This window comes from Odocoileus virginianus, chromosome 22, assembly GCF_023699985.2.
Source record: "Odocoileus virginianus isolate 20LAN1187 ecotype Illinois chromosome 22, Ovbor_1.2, whole genome shotgun sequence".
NCBI lineage: Eukaryota > Metazoa > Chordata > Mammalia > Artiodactyla > Cervidae > Odocoileus > Odocoileus virginianus.
The window spans coordinates 35,992,517-36,013,701 of record NC_069695.1 but is presented as its reverse complement, the minus strand read 5'-3'; the positions used below and the strand labels follow the sequence as shown (position 1 = coordinate 36,013,701).

The following is a 21,185-nucleotide window of genomic DNA, read 5'->3' as shown; positions in this document are numbered from 1 at the left end:
ATGGGTTGGGACTGGAGTAGGGTGAACAGATTTGTGAGATTCGAATTATCCTTAACGGTCACATTTATGAATGATTCACTGGTCAAGTAATCAAATCTTTTCATCGTCTTTTTCATTGATTCCTTTCTTCCCAATTTACAACAGTTGAGTAGCACACTGCCTAATCTACAAATAGCTATAAACAACAGGGATACATTTTTAACTTCAAATAAAACCAATGTAAGGCACAACCATTCAGGAATATTTTATATTTTCAACGTATTTAGGAATTCTTTAATTAGAAAAATAGAGGCAATGGGATTATCTATCAGGTTCTAAAAGTACCCATGAATGAAATCACTCACATCCCCCTCTGAAAAAAACACAACAAGACCTTAAATCACATTGTTGGTTAAGTTTTCTTACAGTAAGAAATAAGACCAACCTACACTAGGTACAAAATCCTGAAATTCTGAGCATGAAAATAATTTAGACATCTGGTTTATTCAAGCATAAGGCCTACCAAAGATAGAATGAACACAGCTCATGGAGTAGGGGAAACACCCCATCCAGCACCTGCTTTGTCTCAGACTTCCTGGGTGCAGAATTTACGCATTCTGCACTACAGCTTCACTCTGCAGCAGCCACGCGTGCTTGGTATCGACTTGAATGTGGTATGAGAAACTTTCTGTACACTCAACTTGGCAAGTATCATTAGTGATGCAACTTTCAGAAACAGTCTTAGGCACAAGAAATAGCACTGCCTGCAGTGAGAGTCTCTGATAAAGAAAAGACTATCATTAAATATAATCTTACAAATAGGAAGAAAAATACACGTAATTTTTGCCAATGGATTGCCTCACATATCAGGAAAAATGTTACAATTAGATTTTCTTTCCATGAGATTAAAACATTAATTTAATTGATACTCAAGTTATCTTGTATTTAAAATCGGAACAAGAAAACCAATTTACCCTAAGTGGAATTTTTAGGGAAGAAATGCAGGCCTAATAATATGGAATAATAGCTGCACTTCTTTGGTTAACTCATTAAAAAATGCCAATTAAACATTTTCAGTCGTATTTTATTAAAAAAAAAAAGCAGCAGATCAACATTACAATTCAAGAACCTAATCTAAATATGCACTTGACAATGAAGCACATCCGAATATGGAGTGAAAAAATTTTTCCAAAAAACCATCAAATGTATCATCTCCAAATACCCAAATTATAAATCACTTCTGCAGGCCTTTTGTTGAGTGGACTCAAACAAAAAACAAGATTTATTGCTGTGAAAACCAATCTGTAGTACAGTAGTATGAGTCTTGGGTGTTAAGTAAGCATAATCAGTTGAATCAAGTTAGGAAGTTGAAACTCTAATAAGAAATTTGTGTGTGTGTGTGAGGAAAGTCTGTAAGCCAGTTGACCCAAGAACAACTGAGATATCTAACTTGTTCAGTGAGACCAGACACCACTTTAAATCTCCATTTTTTTGAAGGCAATTAAAAATTACAATTCCAACAGCCCACAAACAAAAAAAAAAACTGTAGAAAGCAATTAAAACTACGTTCAAAGAGCCACTTTTTTCAGCTCAATTTCAGCACCCCAAGGAAAAAAAAAACATCCATGACTATCACAGATGAAAATAGAATGAATGTCATTGGAATCAGTTATTTTTCCCCACTGAGGTATAAAATCTATATAGAAATTTGATACTATACTATAACAAATTGTACTTTTCATAGTTCTGTTTTAATTTCCTTTAAACCCTGTTTAATATAGTTTGCTTTTTAAATTGTTGTAAAAATGTTTTCATAATTCTGAATCTGGTTCCAGTTCTTTTTCATTTATTTTTATATCAGTATTTAATATACTGGCTACCAGTTCTAATCAGAAGAAAAATCTTAGACATCTCTTCATTATGACAGCACATTCAGCGGAAATCACTGATGTGCAAGCAAACCATAAAAGGTGCAGCTCTCTGGAAAGCACATTTCGTAGATTGTTTCAGTCTGAGTATTCTTTACGATGATTCTTGATGAACGACTCTTTCAATCTTGTAAACATCAGTGTGCACAGTCTCGCTACTACGTAGTTGCACGTCCTTGGACAGGAAGGCTGGTTCACAGCTAGTGGAAGCGAGGGCAGTCTATAAAGTTTTAATGGCTGATAAACCTTACATCCTGCAGAAGGAAAGCACTTTTCCTTTTTTTGCTACTGAAGAATGTGGCAGAAATGTATGCTGAGGTAGCCCAGTCAGTCCTTACATTTTCCTCTTTTGTGTGAATTTGGTCTCAGAATATTTCTGGAAGGGTGACGTTTCGAAGCAGCCACTGCTGGGACCGGCTTCCACTGCAGTCTCTGATGCTGGGCACCTGGCTGTCCTCGTCTGTGGCTTTGTCCAGGCACTGGTTACTGTTCACGTGCTGCAGGGTCAGCTTCTGAGAGAGACAGGAAAGGAAGTCTTAACGTCAAAGTGGAAGACAGAAACCAAAGCGCCTCCAACACCATATTTTTGTGATTATGAAGTTCCTCTGTAGAAAAGTGTTTTGTTTTTGCAATATGAAATACAGATTATTTAAGACATTGGAGGAATGTATCTATGTAAAGACAGCAACGCTGGGGGGACGCACGAGGACTACAGTGGATTATGCTAGAGCTGCGATCAGATGACCTCAATTCTAAGTTCCAATTCTGTGGTAAGTTCTGTAATACTGTGAGAAAATCCCTTTTTGTGCTTTGATCTCCTTAAAAAAAAAAAAATTATTAGTGATTCCCAATTTAGGATCCTCAGCCTATTTTCCAAAAGGTATTTCAAAACTGTTTCATTTTCCCATGAGAAGGCTGTTCAAATTAACTCTGATTCCAAACTTCAAGTTCTTGGAAACTCAGGTCTTCCTGAAGACTTGAACTCATAAGATTTATAAAACAGTCCTTAATTAATGGCTGACAGATGTGGCTATGTATCTTCCTCTCTACTTGTCTGCGTTCCAGACCTGATGGTGTCATGTTGATTTTTAGGAAAATTAAAAAAGGACAGATGGGCATTGAGAGACACATACTGACCATACTAATGAATATGATACCAAGCCCTGGTCAGGTGAAGAACTCCAAAGCAACTATGTAGGAAAGCTAATTACTGTACAATATTGTGGTGGTTTTTGCCATACATTGACATGAATCAGCCTTGGTGCACATGTGTCCCCCATCCCGAACCCACCTCCCCCTACCCCATCCCTCTGGGTGGTCCCAGTGCACCAACTTTGAGTGCCCTGTTTCACGCATCGAACTTGCACTGGTCATCGATTTCACATATGGTAATAGACATGTTTCAGTGCTACTCGCTCAAATCATCCCACCCTCGCTTTCTCCCACAGAGTCCAAAAGTCTGTTCTATATATCTGTGTCTCTCTTGCTGTCTTGCATATAGGCTGTCATCGTTACCATCTTTCTAAATTCCATATATGTGCGTTAAAATATTGTACTGGTGTTTTTCTTACAAGCCCTCTTTTGTACCTATTTGAACTTCAAACAAAGCAAAACCTGGTGACTGTCTACAAAACAGCTATCTTAGCTTTCAGTCATTTCTTCTTCTGTATTGTGGCCCAAGCAGAAGTTGATAAAGGGCAGTGCACACTCGCAGATGTCACAGTTTACTATCAACACTGACTTAGGATTAGATACTTAATCCTTATAAATGCTTCAGAATAGGACATGGAAGAGTCAGCATGGCTGTGGCTGGACTCTGCAGTTAAGACATTTCTGGAGTGAACCCCAGATTTGTCACATACCGACGACACGCCCTGAAGCAAAAACCTCTCTGAGCCCTAGGTTCCTTATCAATGAAATGGGGAGACATACTTCTCGAGGCGTGAGGAAACATTAAGACAGTGTGCAGAGAGCGTGGCCAGCTCAGAGGCACTAGCTGTCGGAACGTTCCACAGCGTGCTGAGCGGCTGCGGACGGTCTGGCAGCGCCGAAGGTCCCCACGCATACCACCGCTGCCAAGGCCTTCTGTCGTGTGTAGGACAAAAACAGAGCACTTTAAAAAGAACCCCTCAAACGTTCCACAGGCCCTTCAAAGCTTCTCTGGATGGCCACCTTCATCAGGCCCATTGTTAGTATTAATAAAAGTAAAAAAATGCATTATTTCACTTATTTAGAGTCATTAAAATAAGTTCGTTAACAAAGAGGTTACGATCCATGCTGGGTATTTAACTGCTCAAAATTAAGACAGAATCCCCATAATTTCAGGGGGCTACCCTCCCTTCAGGAGACCTGGCTGCTGACTGCATGGCAGAGTTCTGGGGCACGTGACCATGTGGGGACTGTGGTCACTGTACGCAGCAGAGTTCTGCCAGCACTGATCAGCATCTGCACAGAAAAAGGGTTATGAAGGCAATGGGCTAACTGTAACCTCTAAAAGGAGGATACAGTTATAGATATCACTGCATGAAAAATTTGCTGCCCCCTGCCTCTAATGTAACTGTGGTAAAAATCTACATTTTCATTCCAGAAAGGACAGCTACAAGCAGTCAAAGCAAAAGAGCCAAGTATCATAAACTCTGCAATATGTAATATAAACAAGACTTAAAAGATGTAAGAATAGACATTTAATAAAAGATTAATTCTTTGCACAGAATCCTTGTTCAAGAATCCCAGGTTTGACTGAGATCTGGTAGCACTGTTTACTTGCTCTGTGACCCTGGGCAATTAATTTCTATTCTGGGCTTCAATATTTACATGTATTAAACAAGGCCCTGAATTTTGTTTCTAGGGTTCCTTTGAACTCTTAAGATTTCACAACTTTAGGTTTAGATGACACATTACTGACATAAATCTTATTTTTCCAGAGTGCTGTTTTCGACTGGAGGCAGAACTCTGACCGGCCGTCCCGAGCTCCCTGTGCAGTAAGCCAGGCTGTGAGACCCCCGCTGCAGCCTAAACCCTCCTCTGCCCAGTTCTGCCATCTCCCTCTTCACAGGTGTCGATATAAAGGGTGCTCCCTGGTAAACATCCTGAATGCTAAGGCTTGACCTCAGAGTAGAGCCTGCCTCTGGGAAAACCCAGCGTGCTTACAAGATGCTCCAGGGGTTTTAAAACTTTACACTCGTAACTAGTTCTTTCAAAGTATCCTAAATCACCTGAAGCACCTTAATTTCTAATCAAATATTTGCTTTTTGAAAAACTGTTGTAAAGTAATTAGCCTCCAACTAATAAAAATAAATGGAAAAACAAAAAGAAAAAGAAAAACTGTTGTGGTAGACTATATAGGTTATGCAGATCTGCCAAAAGCCATCCCCACCCCGTCTCCCAGCTACATCATACCGTAAAGAATGGAAAAGCAAATGCCTGCTTTCCCGGCCTCCCGCGCAGCTGGGGGATCACTCTGAGAAGCTCTGGCCCATGAGACGAGGATCCAGGAAAAGCTTTGGCTTTCCTGATAAAGAGGAATTCAAGGAGCAGCGTACCAGTTGTCTTTTCTTCTTGCCTTGAACTGGGAGTGATGGTGAACTAAGGCCACCTTCTAGGGGCCACAAGAAAGCGGCCGAGATAGTGCTGCAGTTACCCCTGACAGCGCTGTCACTGAATCCACACCAGAAGCCACTTACCTCCAGACTTAAGGAAAAAGCCCACTATTTGTTCATGCTACTATAAATAGGTTTGTTACCTATTTAAATACACTGTCATTTTCAATAAACATATACAATCGGGAGGCTCTTAAAAATATTTTGTTTCATAATGACTGTGGGGTGCCACTGATATTTACTGTCTGGAGTCAGAGATGCCATATATCCTGCAGTACCTGGAGCAGCTACACCCAACGTGGCAACAGCATGTACCATGGAAAACTCCAGAATATTCAGTCCAACAGTCATATTAACCGAGCTACTGCACACACACTCTCATACATAGACATACATGTATGTATGTATGTGTGTGTGTATATATATATTAACTGTAGTTTGATACTGTGAAGGGAGACCCAGGATTTATAAAACATGGTCTCTATCCTCTAGGATCCAACTAATAGAGGAGAAAAAGACTGGGAGACAAATATTAAGATTGGTGCAAAACTAACTGCAGTTGCATTGTTGAACTCTGTTATTAGAATACAATCTTAAAGTTATGTCATACATCATTTTAAAGCACATTTCTTGCTTTGTTTGCTAATGACTTATTAGTTGCTGTGTATTTTATATTATTCTAGAATAGGGAGATGATATTAGACAAAAGCAGATTCAGGTGATTTTCTTATAAGAGTTCAAAATGGGTTGTAAAACAGCACAGACAACTTGCAACATCAACAAGGCATCTGGCCCATGAACTGCTAATGAACATATAGTGCAGTGATGGTTCAAGAAGTTTTGCAAAGGAGACAACAGTCTTGAAGATGAGTGCAGTGGCCGGCCATCGGAAGTTGATAACACCAATTGAGAAGCTCATCGAAGCTTAACAACTACATGAGAAGTTGCTGAAGAAAATGACGACCACTCTATGGTCGGGCATTTGAAGCAAAGAGGAAAGGTGAAAAAGCTCAATAAGGGGTGCCTTCATGAACTGACCACAAATCAGAAAAAGTTATTTTGAAATATCATCTTCTCTTATTCTATGCAACAATGACAATCCATTTCTCGATCAGATTGGGAAGTGCAATGAAAACTGTATTTTATATGACAATTGGAGATGATCAGCTCAGTGGCTGGATCGAGAAGAAACTCCAAAGCACTCCCCAAAGCCAAACCTGCACCAAAAATACGTCATGGTCAGTGACCTGGTGGTCTGCTGATCTGATCCACTACAGCTTTCTGAATCCTGGCAAAACCATTACATCTGAGAAGTATGCTCAGCCCATGATGAGACGCACTGAAAACTGCAACACCTGCAGCCAGTGCTGGTCAACAGAAAGGGCCCAGTTCCCCATGACAATGCCTGGCCACGCGCCACACAACCAAGGCTTCAAAAGTGGAGTGAATTTGGCTACCAAGTTTTACGTCATCCGCCATATTCATCTGACCTCTCGCCAACCAACTACCACTTCTTCAAGCATCTTGACAACTTTTTGCAGGGAAAACACTTCCATAACCAGCAGGAGGCAGAAAATGCTTTCCAAGAATTTGTTGAATCCTGAAGCATGGATTTTTATACTACAATAAACTCACTTCTCATTGGCAAAAATGTGTTGATTGTAACGGTTTCTTTTTTGAAAAAGATGTGTTTGAGCCTAGTTGTAATGATTTAAAATTCACGGTCTGAAACCGCAATTACTTTTTCACCAACCTAATAACTACAGAGAAGCACAAAATCACAGGGGTCAGAAACAATTATAACTAAGAGCTAATTTCTGGCTGGGAGTGATGTCAACTCTGGGCCCTCAAGAACAGGCAGGATCTGTCAGGCAGAGAGAATAGTATGACCTTAAATATAAAGTAGGAAAGAACAGGATATGGTCAGGGAATAACTGGTCAAATATGAAAGTAGACCAGGATTTGTATGTGACAGTATAAGGAGAAAAGGCAGCCAAAGTCAAAACTTGGTTTGGATCTCATTTAAGGGGTAGGATGAAGCAGCAGAGAGAAGCAAGCAGAAGAGAGAAAGCTATTTGAAGAAACTGAACAGTCGTGCATCTACAGGCAACATGAAGAGGATTTAGAAAAAGTATCTGTTTAGCAGTCATAAATGCTATAGACAAGTTAAGGACAAGCGATGAGAGAGCTCTGGCTTTGCATCCAGGAGCTGTTTCTGCAGTGTCAGGCCAAGGCAGGAGCCAGGGATGAAGAACCAGAGGCCTGAGTGTCGGCCATTCACTCGCCGTCATGCAACACAAGAGAAGAGTAGGATGGTGTGTAGAAAATGAAGTAGCAACAAAAGTCTGTCCCGATGTGAAGAGAAGAAAGCCAGTGCTGGAGGCAGAAGAAAAAGAACCAGAGAAACACATCCTGCCAAGATCCCAGTGCCGGCTCTGGAATGGCAGAGCACAAGCATCAGCGGGAGGTTAGCCGGGTACGAGGAGGCTCCGAGTCCTCTCCCTGAGCACCACACGGGCGGTGGGGAGGGGGCGCAGCTCCACAGGAGAGCAAAGATAAAGTCACTGAAAAACAGGAGCCAGAGAATTTCACTAATGAAACCTACATGTTTAATTCAGTGATTTTAAAGCCTACTTACTGTTCCACTTCCACCACACTGGACAGCAAAGCTTGAGGACATGCAGAGGGAAGAGGGGCTGGGTAGTAACACAGGACCCAGGGCCTGGAGTCAACCCTAATTTAGTTACTGGAGAGATTACAACATGTGTGTGTGTGTGTTTTTGTTGTTAACTTATATTGCTTTTCCTGTCAATTTTGGGAGTATAAGAACAATTTGATCTATAGTATGCAGACTCTATAAGAATTCATTCTTTTAGATATAAAGTAGTTTATATAGTATACCCTACGACACACAATTTTATTCCTATATTTATTCCTATTTTCAACTGGAATATAACTTACCACCGGGTCATACTCCCAAAGCTGGTTGCCTTTTAGGTGGTGGCATTTGAGCATTGTGACTGGGCCATTAAGTTTGGAGACATCCAAGCAAAGGTCATCTGTTCTAATTTCTTTGTTGGCAGTGTAAGAGAAAACCTGATAAACAAAAATGCACATATAAGCTTTAACAGCAAATTAAGTTACTGTTTTATGTGCCCAAGGATCTGGCAGGGGAAAAACAAGTATTGAAAATAAATGCTTTTTGAACTTTTATTAGTATAATAGAGAATAAATGACTCAGAAAAGCCACCACTATTTTTGCAAAGGAGAAGAAAAAATGACCTTAAGTTCTCTGTAAATACTGAGTTTATTGTCAAGAGCTGTCATCTGTTTGACTAAAAAGGGCAAAATAAATCTCATGTACAACAATGTAAATATGGTTCTCACAAAGGGCCGTCTACAAATGTTTCATTTTAAAAACAGTCATTAGATTGAAGGCTCCATTCTTCTAAAGGTCTTTATTATTTGCTCTTTAGAAGTAGGAAAATACTTCCTGAATGATGTCATGAGACAAAAAGGGAAGATTAAAACAAATCCAAAAAGTATCCCTTTAAAGCTTTACTAAAATACTCACCTGATTACCTCCCATACCGTGACAGTTAAAAATCCCAACTTTTTCATTCTCTTTTCTAGCCATGTTATCTAGACACTGATTTGTTTCCACATTTCGTATCTAGGGGAAAATGAATAATGAAAACACCACAAGTTAGAGAGGCTCACTAGACAGACACATACAGATCTACACACACATTAAAACTGATCCAAACTTCCCACTAAATCTTTAATTCCTGAGACAAGTTGGGGGTGGGGTGGGGGACACATCATGGCCTAAGATTCTGTGGTCTAAAAAGCTCTTACCTATTTATATAATAATTTTTGTGTTTCAAGGAGAAATCCTTTCTTATTTCTTTTATCCTAAGCTGTTCTTCTGGGATTTGTATTTAACTAAGTAAGCTCCAGTTTGCCTAATAATTTTAAAGCAACTAAACACCTCCCTGTGGACACTGTTTGCCCCCATGATAAGGGGGCAGTACTTTTGATAACTACTTTGACGACTTAGGAGACTTACGGAGGGTATTTTCTAAGCAAAGAATCTAGAACTTGGCTTAACTGGGAAGCCTAAGCATACTGCAGTGCAAACACCACTCTTCTGTTAGATACTTGTCAATTACTGTAAAAAGCTGAATCAGTCATCAGAATTAGGAAGAATATTTTAAGCACTGTTCCTTGACATTTGTTTCCCTCTGAACCACTGTAGTTTAAAAGCACATGGCAAATTAACAGACATTTGTAAAGCCCAAATCTATTCTCATGCGTTAGCAGATAAGCCAGAAGAGAAATGTGTGACAAACAAGAAAGTTGTGTGTGATAGATAACATGGCAGTAAAGCTAAAACCACAAGTAACTCATTTATTTTCATAAACATGTGCTGTCTACATATTATTCTGCTATTTTAATAAGGCACTAACAAGTCCAGATTCATTTTTTTTCATATGAAGATACAATAGTCTAAGTATGAATAACTATTATTCCCAGAGGGTCAGAATAAGAACTGGGGCTTTAGCCTAAGAGGGGGCCTAATCCAGACCCTCTGAGGACAATTTCCTAAGAGTGACTAGTTAGCTGTCTGCTGAAGCTGGGTGAGACAGGGCATCCATGTACCTACTCTGGAGTCCAGCACAGAGTGGACTCAGAAATAGTAATAATCTGCACTGCTGCCTTATCAGCAGTCACCTCCATCTGGCTGTTCCATCAAAACCTCAAACTCAGTTCAAGCAAATAAAGGATTTTTCAAGTCCTTAATGCTAACATTTCTTCACCTGAACATTTTAACATAACACTGCCACTCCTAACTCTGAAGAGACTCCTGGGTATAAGCTATCACATCAGTCTCCAGGAATTCTTTTACTGCGTAATACACATCATCTTTTTATCCATTATTTTAAAGCAGAAACCTATCACCTCATAAGTAGATTTTATAAAAGGTTTTATACTTAGATACAAATATGCATGAAAGACACCTTTCTGCACCCCAGTGGGTAGTCAATTAATACTTGATGATCATGGCTCTCGAATGTGACAAAAAATTTAGTTCCAATTTTGACAAGATAAGTATCTCATATATCCATATAAACTGATTATTTCCTTATACTGTTGAAAAAGTTACCAATCCCCAGTCCTACATTTTCTTCAATTTTTTTTTTTCTTTCAATTATAGACGTAGAGGTTTCTGAAGACAAGTGGTAAATGTCACAGAAATGATTAGGGAAGAACCAACATTACTGTCAGCTTCTCCCTCTCACATGAAATGATCTTTTGGTTAAATACTTACCTTTTACCAAACTGAGTAGGAATCAAAATTTAAAAAGTACAATTCTCCTCAGGTGTAAATGGACTTCTTGTTACTCTGTAACTATCTTATATCAACTTTAGTGATTCTTTTACCATAACTGATGTTGCTAACAATTACAGCAAATAAAGTACACTTACTCTGCACTAGGCATTGTTCTATGAGTTTTACCTGTAACATTTTATACTATTTTATACATTTCTAAGAACAATTCTGGATTGTTTTCTGACACAAGAGATCTGAGCCTCCATCCCTTGAGGAAACTACTAACAACTAGATGTGAGAAGTAGAGTTCTCCAAAGATTGGAAACCACGGCTTCCCAACACCTGTCTTGGTGACAGTGAACCTTGACCAGCAAGAAGTGGCCCCACTAAGATGGGTGATCAGGGACTGAGAGGTCAGTCCTCTGCTGGGGCTTGATGGCACTGCTCCAAACCACACGGGAAGCCTGGGGAGAAGCACTGCACAGTGAGAAAGCACTTCTGTAAAAGGGCAGCTGTGATGCTTGGTCCCTGGGCAGAGAGGATTCTGTCTGGCTTAACATACAAGTGGCATCTCTGAGCTGCTCTCCAGGCAGTTTTTCCATGTGCTGATTGCTAGAGAAGATACTTTTCAGGCAGTATCTTCCTCCTTTGTAGGAATATATATGGGCTACCTCACCAATGGAGTGTGTGAGATGATTTTTTGAGGACATGAAAAACCAGGATGACTAGGGGTGAATTTTGGGAACAGTTCTATCCTTTATGATGTCAAGAGGCAGTAGATCATTTAATAGGCTGGTTTGATAGGAGTTAATTTTGGAGCCTTTGGAAGAAGAAAAAATTAGGGACAAACATTTTTAAAGAAATGTTGGATTAGATGTTCAAAACTATAATTCTATATACAGCCTTAAGGCTATGTAACCAATCACCTGCTTTCCCGTGAACTATGGAAAGTAGAAATGGTGGTGATATATACTTGTTTGAGTGTTCATACTGGAATGGAAATAAGTACCAGACTTGTTTACTCAAAATTTGACACTTAAAGTCATAACAATATCTGAGGTACGCAGTTGGGGGGCAATGGCCACACTTGCAAGGTGTCTGGAGGCAGATGGATAGGCATTGAGAGCTCAGGGCTGGGGGACGTGCAGGGCTGGACCTCATTACTAGCCATGTGACCTTGGCAGGCCAATATTCTAAGACAGTGATTCCAAAAACTATGACTTGCACAGCAGTACTTGCCATTAAACAAAGGATTTTGTGATCAAGTATGTTTGGGAAATACTGGATTAACATCACTAACTCAATGGACCTGAGTTTAAGCTCTGGGAGTTGGTGATGGATAGGGAAGCCTGGCATGCTGAAGTCCATGGGGTCGCAGAGAGTCAGACATGACTGAGTGAAGTGGATTAACAAATTTAAATAGATTTTCTTTACTGAACAACTTCTCAAAGCCTTTTAATAGACTGCTGGTAGGGGTGGGGACTGAAGATACAGAAGAATATAAGATATAAAGAATAGCATTTCCCAAACATTTTTGGCCATAACATCCACCTCTCTTCCCCTGTCCCTTGCCTTTCTAACAGGCACCTTAGAGAGACATCAGACATCAGCAGGAGAAGTTGCTGTAAAATCTCATTTTCTCATCTGTAAGCGAGGTAACAGACCCAGCAGAAACCAACACCCAGTAGGCCCACAATGCTACCAATTTTCCTTCCTTAGCTTAGTGACACGGCTGTCACTAAAATGTTATTTTCTACCTTACAAGTTGATGATTGTGAATGTGAATGAAATCAGGCAAGAAATCAGAGCCTCAGTTTCTTGGTTTCTGCTATAGTCTCCTCCAGAATTCTGGCACCTTATTAGGGGGGACAGTGTAAGCAATTAAAGGTATTTTGGGATCTACTACTAAGGAATCTAGACTGACTTTTTCACTCTCTGCTGTGAGATTCATGAGTAATACTGGTTAGACATGAGAAAGAGTATGAGTGCCAGTGGTTATGAGCACAAGCCCTCAAGCCAGACTGCTTGTTTTCAAACCCTGTCTCTTCCACTTTGTGGTTGTGACCTGAGCCATGTTGTTTAAATCATTTCTTTGTGCCTTAATTGACTTACCCGTAAAGTGGGGGATAATAACACCTATCTCAAAGTGTTGGGAAAATGAGTTAATTCATAAAGCATCAGACTGGTGCTTGACATAAAGTTCATGCTCAGAAAATTTTAGGGTGGAAAAGCAAATGGTTAATCCTTAAGACTGCTTAAACTGTAAAAGACTGTATTTATTTGCTTTCTGTGGCTATTGTTTAGACAGTTCAACTCCTGGATTAACAATGATTAGAGATCACAATGAAACACATTTATTCAGTTTCAGCTCCTACCAGAGTTATAATTACAGAGCGGGATTTCATGAATCCAGACACACTAAATGTACACCTTCTGATTTCTCTTTCTGCTCTAAAATCTGTGACTTCAGGTTTCCTTATAAGATGACAAGTGGTCCTTGGTGGGCTAAGCTCTAGTCTCTGGGGAAGGAAAGCTCACCCAGGAGGAGCTATGATCACAAGCACAAGGTCCCTGGCTGCACTGTGGCAGGTGCTTGGAAACAACCCCAGTCCCCACAGCAGCACTTCACCCGGGACAGCGTGGCCTGGTATGAAGGGCATCAGTGCTTAAAACCAGCTGTTACTAAGGCAATAACAAGCAGGCCAGGGAGAGTAAAATCTGTTCTTTATACACAAAGCCTGCTGGCAAGAGGCAGGTAAAGGGCAAGCTTGCCTTGGCAATCAGCTACTGTGGGTTAGACAAGCAGCTCTTTGTAACATGCCTATATTCTGACCTAGCTAACAATGCCTAAGTGTTGTCCAAAACTGGGTCAGTTCAAAGAAAAGAAAAAAAAAAAAGCTCCTCAATCCTTATTCTAAAGGTGCTGTGCTGTGCTAAGTCCCTTCAGTCGTGTCCGACTCTTTACCACTTTATGGACTGAAGCCTGCCAGGCTCCTCTGTCCATGGGATTCTCTAAGCAAGAATACTGGAGTGGGCTGCCATGCCCTCCTCCAGGGGATGTTCCCAGCCCAGGGATCGAACCCTAGTCTCTTACATCTCCTGTACTGGTGGGTGGGTTCTTTACCACTAGTGCCACTTGGGAAGCCCCATTCTAAAGGTAAACAACTGCTATCAATCTTCCCATGGCCTCACCCACACTGGGCCTTCCTTGACTGGAATGAGGCTACAGCAAAGGGAGCAGGTGCTCACTAATGAGGCAAGGAACTCCGCATACCCCTCGTGTGTTTGAGGTGACTTCCTTAAATCACAACAAAGTTCAGAGGCAGGGAGCTCACGTCAGCCCTGAAACAGCCTCAGTAACTACCAAGGACAGACACAGGCATCCATGCTCGCCCTGGCTCTGGAGATGCTGCAACCAGGCAGCTCCTCACTGCTCGGCAGCTCCCCCTGTGATCTATTTGCGCCACCGTATCCTATTAATCCTTTTCTATTTTATGTCTTCCCCCCTTTCCCCAAACCGCCACCACCAACAATCCCCCTTCACTCTCAGCCAACAATCTTGTGTTCAGCTGAAGAATCAAGTCACGAGACAGCTTCCTCTCACATCCACCTCAAAGTTCCAGCTTCCAGCCCTCAACCCACAGTTCACCTGACTTGGGCCCACCCCTTTGCCTTCCTTCCTGGTGCAGTGGAGGACTGCCTTCTCCCCCCAGCCACCTCCCCACTTGTGCATCAGAGCTCACCATGAACCCCCTCCATGTGACTCCAGCATCAGTGGCTCTTTTCTAGCATCTTCAAATTTTCTCCTTTGTATCACTGCCATCAGCACAGTTTCATCTTAGTAAAAATAAATAGAAAAGCCCCTTTTTAACCCCATTGACCCCTCCGGCTACCACTCACTTCTCTGTTCAGCTTTATAGCACAATTTCCTGTCCACGCTTCTCATCTCTACTTTTTCTCCTGATCTCCTGTGAAGCCGTTGGAGATCCCATCCCTCCCCGTCTCCAGGGACACCCGCCCGACTCCGTGAGAGGCGATTCCGGACAGTGTCTCCCTCCCGGACCCAGCGGCCAGTTCTCAGGGCTCGTCTTCTCTGCAATGCTCCACACAGTCGATCTCGTCCTCTTTCTTAACGCAAGTCCTTCACTTACCGGCACATCCTTCTCCTGGGTATCTTCCTATTTCAAAGCCTGCTCCTTCTCAGTCTTTTTAGCTGATTCCCTCTCACCTTCATAATGTCTAAATTGTGGAGGATGTCTTATTCCTCATTCTTTCCCTCTTGTCCATCTACATTCACTCACCCCAAGGTGCTCTCATCAAGTTCTAATCCCTAACTTTAGATCTCCATCCCAAATTTTCATCCAAACTACGGGTTTTTTTTTTTTTTTTAATGCAACTACTTACCTAAAGATAGGAAACCATAAACAAAACCAGAAGACAACCCACAAAATAGGAGAAAATATCTGTACATGATGCCATCAACAAACGATTTAGTCTCCAAAATTTACAAACAGTTCATGTGGCTCACTATCAAAAAACTAACGACTCAATAAAAAAATGTGCAGAAGACCTAGACAGACAGTTCTCCAAAGACACACAGATGGACAGGAGGCACATAAAAAGATGCTCAATATAACTAATTACTAGGGAAATGTAAATCAAAAGTACAACTAGGTACTACGTCACACTGGTCAGAACAACCACCATTAAAAAGTCATAACAAGTGCTGGAGAGGTGGTGGTGGGAATGTAAACTGGTATAGCTACTATGGAGAACAGTACGGAGATTCCTCAAAAACTAAAAACAGAGTTGCCATATGATCCTGTAATCCCACTACTAGTCATATCTGGAGAAAACTGTAATTTAAAACATGCACCCCAGTGTTCACTGCAGCACTGCTTACAATAGCTAAGACCTGGAAGCGACCTAGATGTCCTTCAACAGATGAACAGATAAAGAAGGTGTGGCAGATATACACAGTGGAATAAAAAGAAGGAAGTAACGCTATCTGCAGTAACATGGATGGATGCAGAGATTATCAGGCCAAACACCAAATGATATCACTTATATGTGGGATCTACAATATGACACAAATGAATTTATCTATGCAACAAAACCCAGACTCACAGACACAGAGAACAGATTTGTGGTTGCTGAGGGGAAGGTGTGGGAGAGAGGTGGGTTGGGACTGTGGGATTAGTAGAGCAAACTCTTATATACAGAATGGATAAACAAGTGTAGAGCACAGAGAACTATATTCAATATCCTGTGATAAGCCATAATGGAGAAGAGCACGAAAAATAATGTCTATATACATATATGTATCACTCACTCTGCTGTAAGGTAGAAACTAACACAACACTGTAAATCAGTGACACTTCAATAAATTAAAACAGGAACCATCCACACCTCCTGGTGCTTAGGAGACAAATTCCTGATAGAAGGAGACTTGAAAAAATAACAACTGGTCCTCCCACAGAAAAAGGTGAGAGGCTATAGTACTAACATCAAAACCTCAGAAAGGCAAAACTGTCAGGGTTGAGGAGACAGAGACCCCTCCATGCGATTACTCAGAAACTTTGAAAGACCAGGCCTAAGAACCTACCTGAGCTGGAAGTGAACTAAGTCTTTATACAACTGCAATCCAGCCCCACCTAGCTCAGTCTCTGTTACAGACTGAACTGTGTCCCCTCAAATTCACATGTTGGAGTCCTAACCCCATTACCCTCAGAATGTGACATCATTTGGAGACAGGTTCTTACAGAGGCAGTCAAATTAAAATGAGGTCATTAGGGTAGACTTTAATCCAGTATGATTGGTGTCCTTGGTAAAGAGGGAGGATTTGGAGTCAGATGTGTACACAGCAGAACGCCATGTGAAGATGAAGGCAGAACTCAGGGTGATGCTTCTACACACCATGGAACACCACAGACTGCCAGCAAACCACCAGAAGCTAGAACGAGGCAGGGGACAGAGTCTTCCTCACAGGTCTCAGAAACCTGCCCACACTCTGATCTCGGATTTCTCATCCTTAGAACCGTGAGACAATGCATTCCCATGTTCTCTGCCACTCAGGTTGTGGTATGTTACGACAGCAGCCCTAGGAACGTACTGGAACTCCTGACTGGATCACACCCGTGAACTAAGGGAAGGGCCCATTCAGATTTCCTACACACAGCAGCTTTGGCTGGGAAGCAGAGAGACTGGCTGTTGTCCTAGGAACATGGCGAGGACAGGGCACAGGACATACTTCCCTGAGCCCACCTGGCAATGACACCAGAAGGTAAAAGGGCAAGCCTCTTTCAAACCAGATCCTCTACTACTGGCATCGAAACTCCAAAAGCACAGTTAACTGTGTTGACTAATTATAAGCATTAATAAATAATTTCAGGTTTCAAGAAGATTTGCTGCTGGATTCTAAGAGCAAAGACTAAAGTCATCATCAGAGTAGGCATGCTAACGCATAAGCCCAAATGGAGATTTTGGGCTCTGAAAGGAAAATAAACAGGTGTTAAAAACACAACTGATTATACACAGTCTTTCAAGTTTCCTTGTCAGTTCTTTACAATTCTACTTTGAAGTTCCTCAAAACTTTGATTCAGTCTAGTTAATGCTTGGATATCACCTTCAGGAATATATGGTTTCAACTAAATGGACCAGTTTGTTAAAATAGTCTATTGAAGACACTAATATAACAAAAGTCCAACTGTGAAAGGTGAGAGGTAAAGCCTTATTTTAATAAAATGTAACATGATAAATTAATAAGACTTCAAGTTATGAAGCAGACTACATCAACTAACAAGGACTTTCCCGTACTTGAGTTTAAGTAATTTTAACATAGAGGCACACCCTTGTTAGACGTTTAACCTCTATTCTTTTTTTTACAAATCAGTGAGAACCACACAGAATACATTTTTTTTTTTTTTTTACCTCTCCCAAAGAGAAATAGTGACGTGGAATCTGAGAATCAGGATAAATATTCTCTAGGTACCAAGAGAATGGTCTGCATTGGAGTTTGTGCCTTAGACCAAGTCTTGATGATATATCTCCATAATCTACCTTTGTAACACCTGGTAAAAGAAATAAGTCACTGAATTATTAATGTTCTGTCAGGCAATACATTTCTATTTAAATATTGCATCTAACAAGCCAAACAGGAAAAGCAATATCATTTTGGTGACATACCACAAATCTATCTCCCAAGGTATAAAAGAAAATAATGCGTTTTCCAAAGAAAAATTAAATTCATATGAGAACAGTTTACATGCCAATAACAATACACACAAATGTAAGTTACATGGGACCACAAAACTTTAATATTTGCTAAGGCAAAAACAAAGATCAATTCTGCCCAAATATGAAACAGATGTTAAACAGAGCAATTGTTTCCAGTCAGGTATTTCTCACACAGCTCCCTAAATTGTGCACCCCCCCCCCCCCCCACCCCGGGCAGTCTCGTGGTGACTGGAAGAGGATAGAATCATAATGTCAGGCAGATTTATAGCTGACGGAACAGCTGTTGTCACAAAACTCTGAAGAGCAGAGAAAAACTCCTGGAGGCATGATACGGGGCTTTGCACTGGCCTTGAAATACCTGACCATTTCATGTAAATGTTAAATGTTGCAGTTAGGTTTAAAAAAAAGAGAAAAACATGGAAAGTACCTGGACTAAAACAGTAATTTCTGCAATACTGGATCACGTATTATTATTGTTCCCTTGTGCGTGCTATGTCGCTTCAGTTGTGTCTGAGTCTTTGTGACCCTATGGACTGTAGCCCACCATGTTCCTCTATTCATGGGATTCTCCAGGCAAGAAGACTGGAATGGGTAGCCATTCCCTTCTCCAGGGGATCTTCCTGATGCAGGGATCGAACCTGTGTTTCTTGTGTCTCCTGTGATGTAAATATTATACCAGGCTTTTGCTAAGCACTTTCTATATATGTAATTTCATTTATTCTTTACAACAACCTCTGAGGTAAGTGTCTCGCCTCTGCTCAAAGCTTCTTTTCCACCCCTTCTTACCTCTCCTCAGAATGCATTAGGATCAGACCAAGAAAGTTTGTCTTGTGTTTCTAATGCAAAATAATGCTAACCTGGAGAAATTATATAGAAGAAATTCTTGAATTCATCCATCCATACTTCTGCAAGTCGTCTGTTATTTTTATTGATAATCTGCCCCGTGCCTCCTGGAAACGTGTAGGGTGTAGCTTTCCGAAACACATGTCCAACATGTGAGCAAGTAACAATCTCCAAAGTTCCTCCACACTGCCAAATCTGGAAACAGCCGCAAAGAAGATGGGTTTTGAACACCGGCAGTTAAAAAAAAAAAAATTGTTCACATCTACTGAATTTCATGGCTGGAATTTCACAGAATCAAGGGTGTATGTGCAGTGGAGCTCCTGCTACATGGTCCCAGAGTCAGTGCTTCCTCAATTTCTGGTTCTGATCAAACTAGAAGTTGAAGGCTAAATTTAGAAAAGACGTGAGGTCCAGAGCAGTGTTTTTTTCTAACTGCAGTCCATCAATCTTATAAGGGTCATAAAATTCAAATTTGATGAACTGCAACCAGCACTTAGTAACAAGGACATACTGTTTGATGAAATGCTTACATTATGGGTTGTGTGTATAATGTATTTATTAATATGGTTCATGGTCAAAAAACTTTTGACCATGGAGTGTTCAGCTGGAGCCCTATCTGTTTGTCCTCCAAACCTGTGTCACAACCTATACATTACCCAGAACCTAGGACTCTCAACTTGTGGATTACTCATGAGTTACTCAGTGGCCAGTGAGAGCAGTCTAGTGTCTTTGTGAGCATAAAAACAAGAAAAGGGAGAAAAGGAAGATCATTAAGTGTGTGTGGTTTCACATCCTTAATCAAATATCCTTCTATTCCTTTCAAAATACATTTTTCTGTAAGTTAAAAGTCTATTTAACTGTAGACTATTTTCAATTACAATGCTTTTTGAAAAGTCTTGACTTTGTTAAATACTCAGTGTGCCTACTCTAACGTTTTCCCAGGATCATAAAGTGATACAGCCAAATAGGATCTCCAAGATGCTCTGGAGTCCAAACCTCTCCTCTTATAAGGAGCAAGGTGATCCACCAGGAATGCAGAGAGCTAGCAGGGTTAGACTTCTGTGCAGTTCACTATGGTTTTCAATAAGCCATGTGTCTAAAGTTCATTATTTTCAGAAATACATATCATTCTAAAAATAAGTTGATTTTTGTGAACATGAAATGCATAAGACTTAAGGCTGACTGGGTTAAATTAATTTAGAATAATTTCAGAATTCTTTTGCCTTTTTCTTTTTATTGAAAAACAGAAAGCTGGTAAAGTGGCCAGGTTTTAATAAGAACAATTCTCAAACCAGAAGGACACAGAATATTAAAGAAGGTAAAATTATGTTTTTGTCAATTGAGGAACAAAGTAGCATTTATGAACTATATGTTATTTTTATTTACTTTTAGAGTTTGAATTACTTCCTTGAAAGTAAAGACAACTGGGGAATCCTGTGTAAATTTTACAGGTGGACTACTAATATAACTGAATTATTTGCTTAAAATACTTTAGAATGAACCTTTAATAGTATCTCCAAACTTTTTATGGGCTGAAGGCTGTGAAGTCTGGTTAAACTCATATTAAATTCACTTTTTATTTTTTCTTTAGAAAGAACACGAATATTCAAAGCATATTCATATTTGAGGTTATACAGGTTACTTTTTTCAACGGGAACTTACCCTAAAGGAAATTTCTAGGTTTTCTCCTCCCCAAATATCCATTCCAGCATCATATGTTCCAATTTCCTGAAAGTAATCTCTGTCTATTGAAAAAAGGCCTCCTGCCATTGTAGGTGTTCTGAAATTCAATCATAATACTATACTGTTAATTGCAACAATTTAAAGTTTACTATCAGTTTTTGTTTTTAAAAGTAGTTTTTTAACTGTTTATGGAATAAATGCTGATTCTCACACTTCAGAAACGTTCACAGGCCCCAAGGGCTTTGTTTCTATGCTGAGTTATTTGGTTTCCAGATATGACCTGCACCCCCGTCACGCTGTCACAGCTCCAGCCCGGACGCCCTTCCCTGCCTGGTCCCAAGCTTCTTACTGTCTCCAGTGCCATTCTTGATCCTCAGGTCCTGACTGAGCTTTCACCCTAAACTCCGTAAGCTGAAGCTATTTCTTGTGATCTTCTTCATCTGACTGTCATGTGCTCCAGAGTTTTGAGCAACTAAAAATGCAGTTGACCATGTTAACCAACCAGACTCACGTCAGCAGCTCTAGCACGCCAGGTTTTAAAGGGTGGCAAACACTGCAAAGATGTACGATTAAACAGGATGA

General features: G+C 40.5%; 1 protein-coding gene across 7 annotated transcripts in view; it reads right to left on the bottom strand.

The window, feature by feature from the left end:
• Positions 1–233: 233 nt before the first annotated feature.
• GALNT1 (polypeptide N-acetylgalactosaminyltransferase 1) overlaps positions 234–21,185 on the bottom strand; it is a 116,822-nt gene continuing 95,870 nt past the window's right edge. For all 7 annotated transcript variants that reach the window (XM_070452857.1, XM_070452856.1, XM_070452860.1 and 4 more), the window contains 6 exons: positions 20,583–20,700; positions 18,935–19,115; positions 17,772–17,911; positions 9,081–9,179; positions 8,468–8,602; positions 234–2,419 (listed from right to left, as the gene is read on the bottom strand). In XM_070452857.1, the coding sequence (XP_070308958.1) occupies positions 2,273–2,419; positions 8,468–8,602; positions 9,081–9,179; positions 17,772–17,911; positions 18,935–19,115; positions 20,583–20,700 (820 nt within the window). In that variant the 3' untranslated portion in view covers positions 234–2,272. The remainder of the gene's footprint in view (positions 2,420–8,467; positions 8,603–9,080; positions 9,180–17,771; positions 17,912–18,934; positions 19,116–20,582; positions 20,701–21,185) is intronic.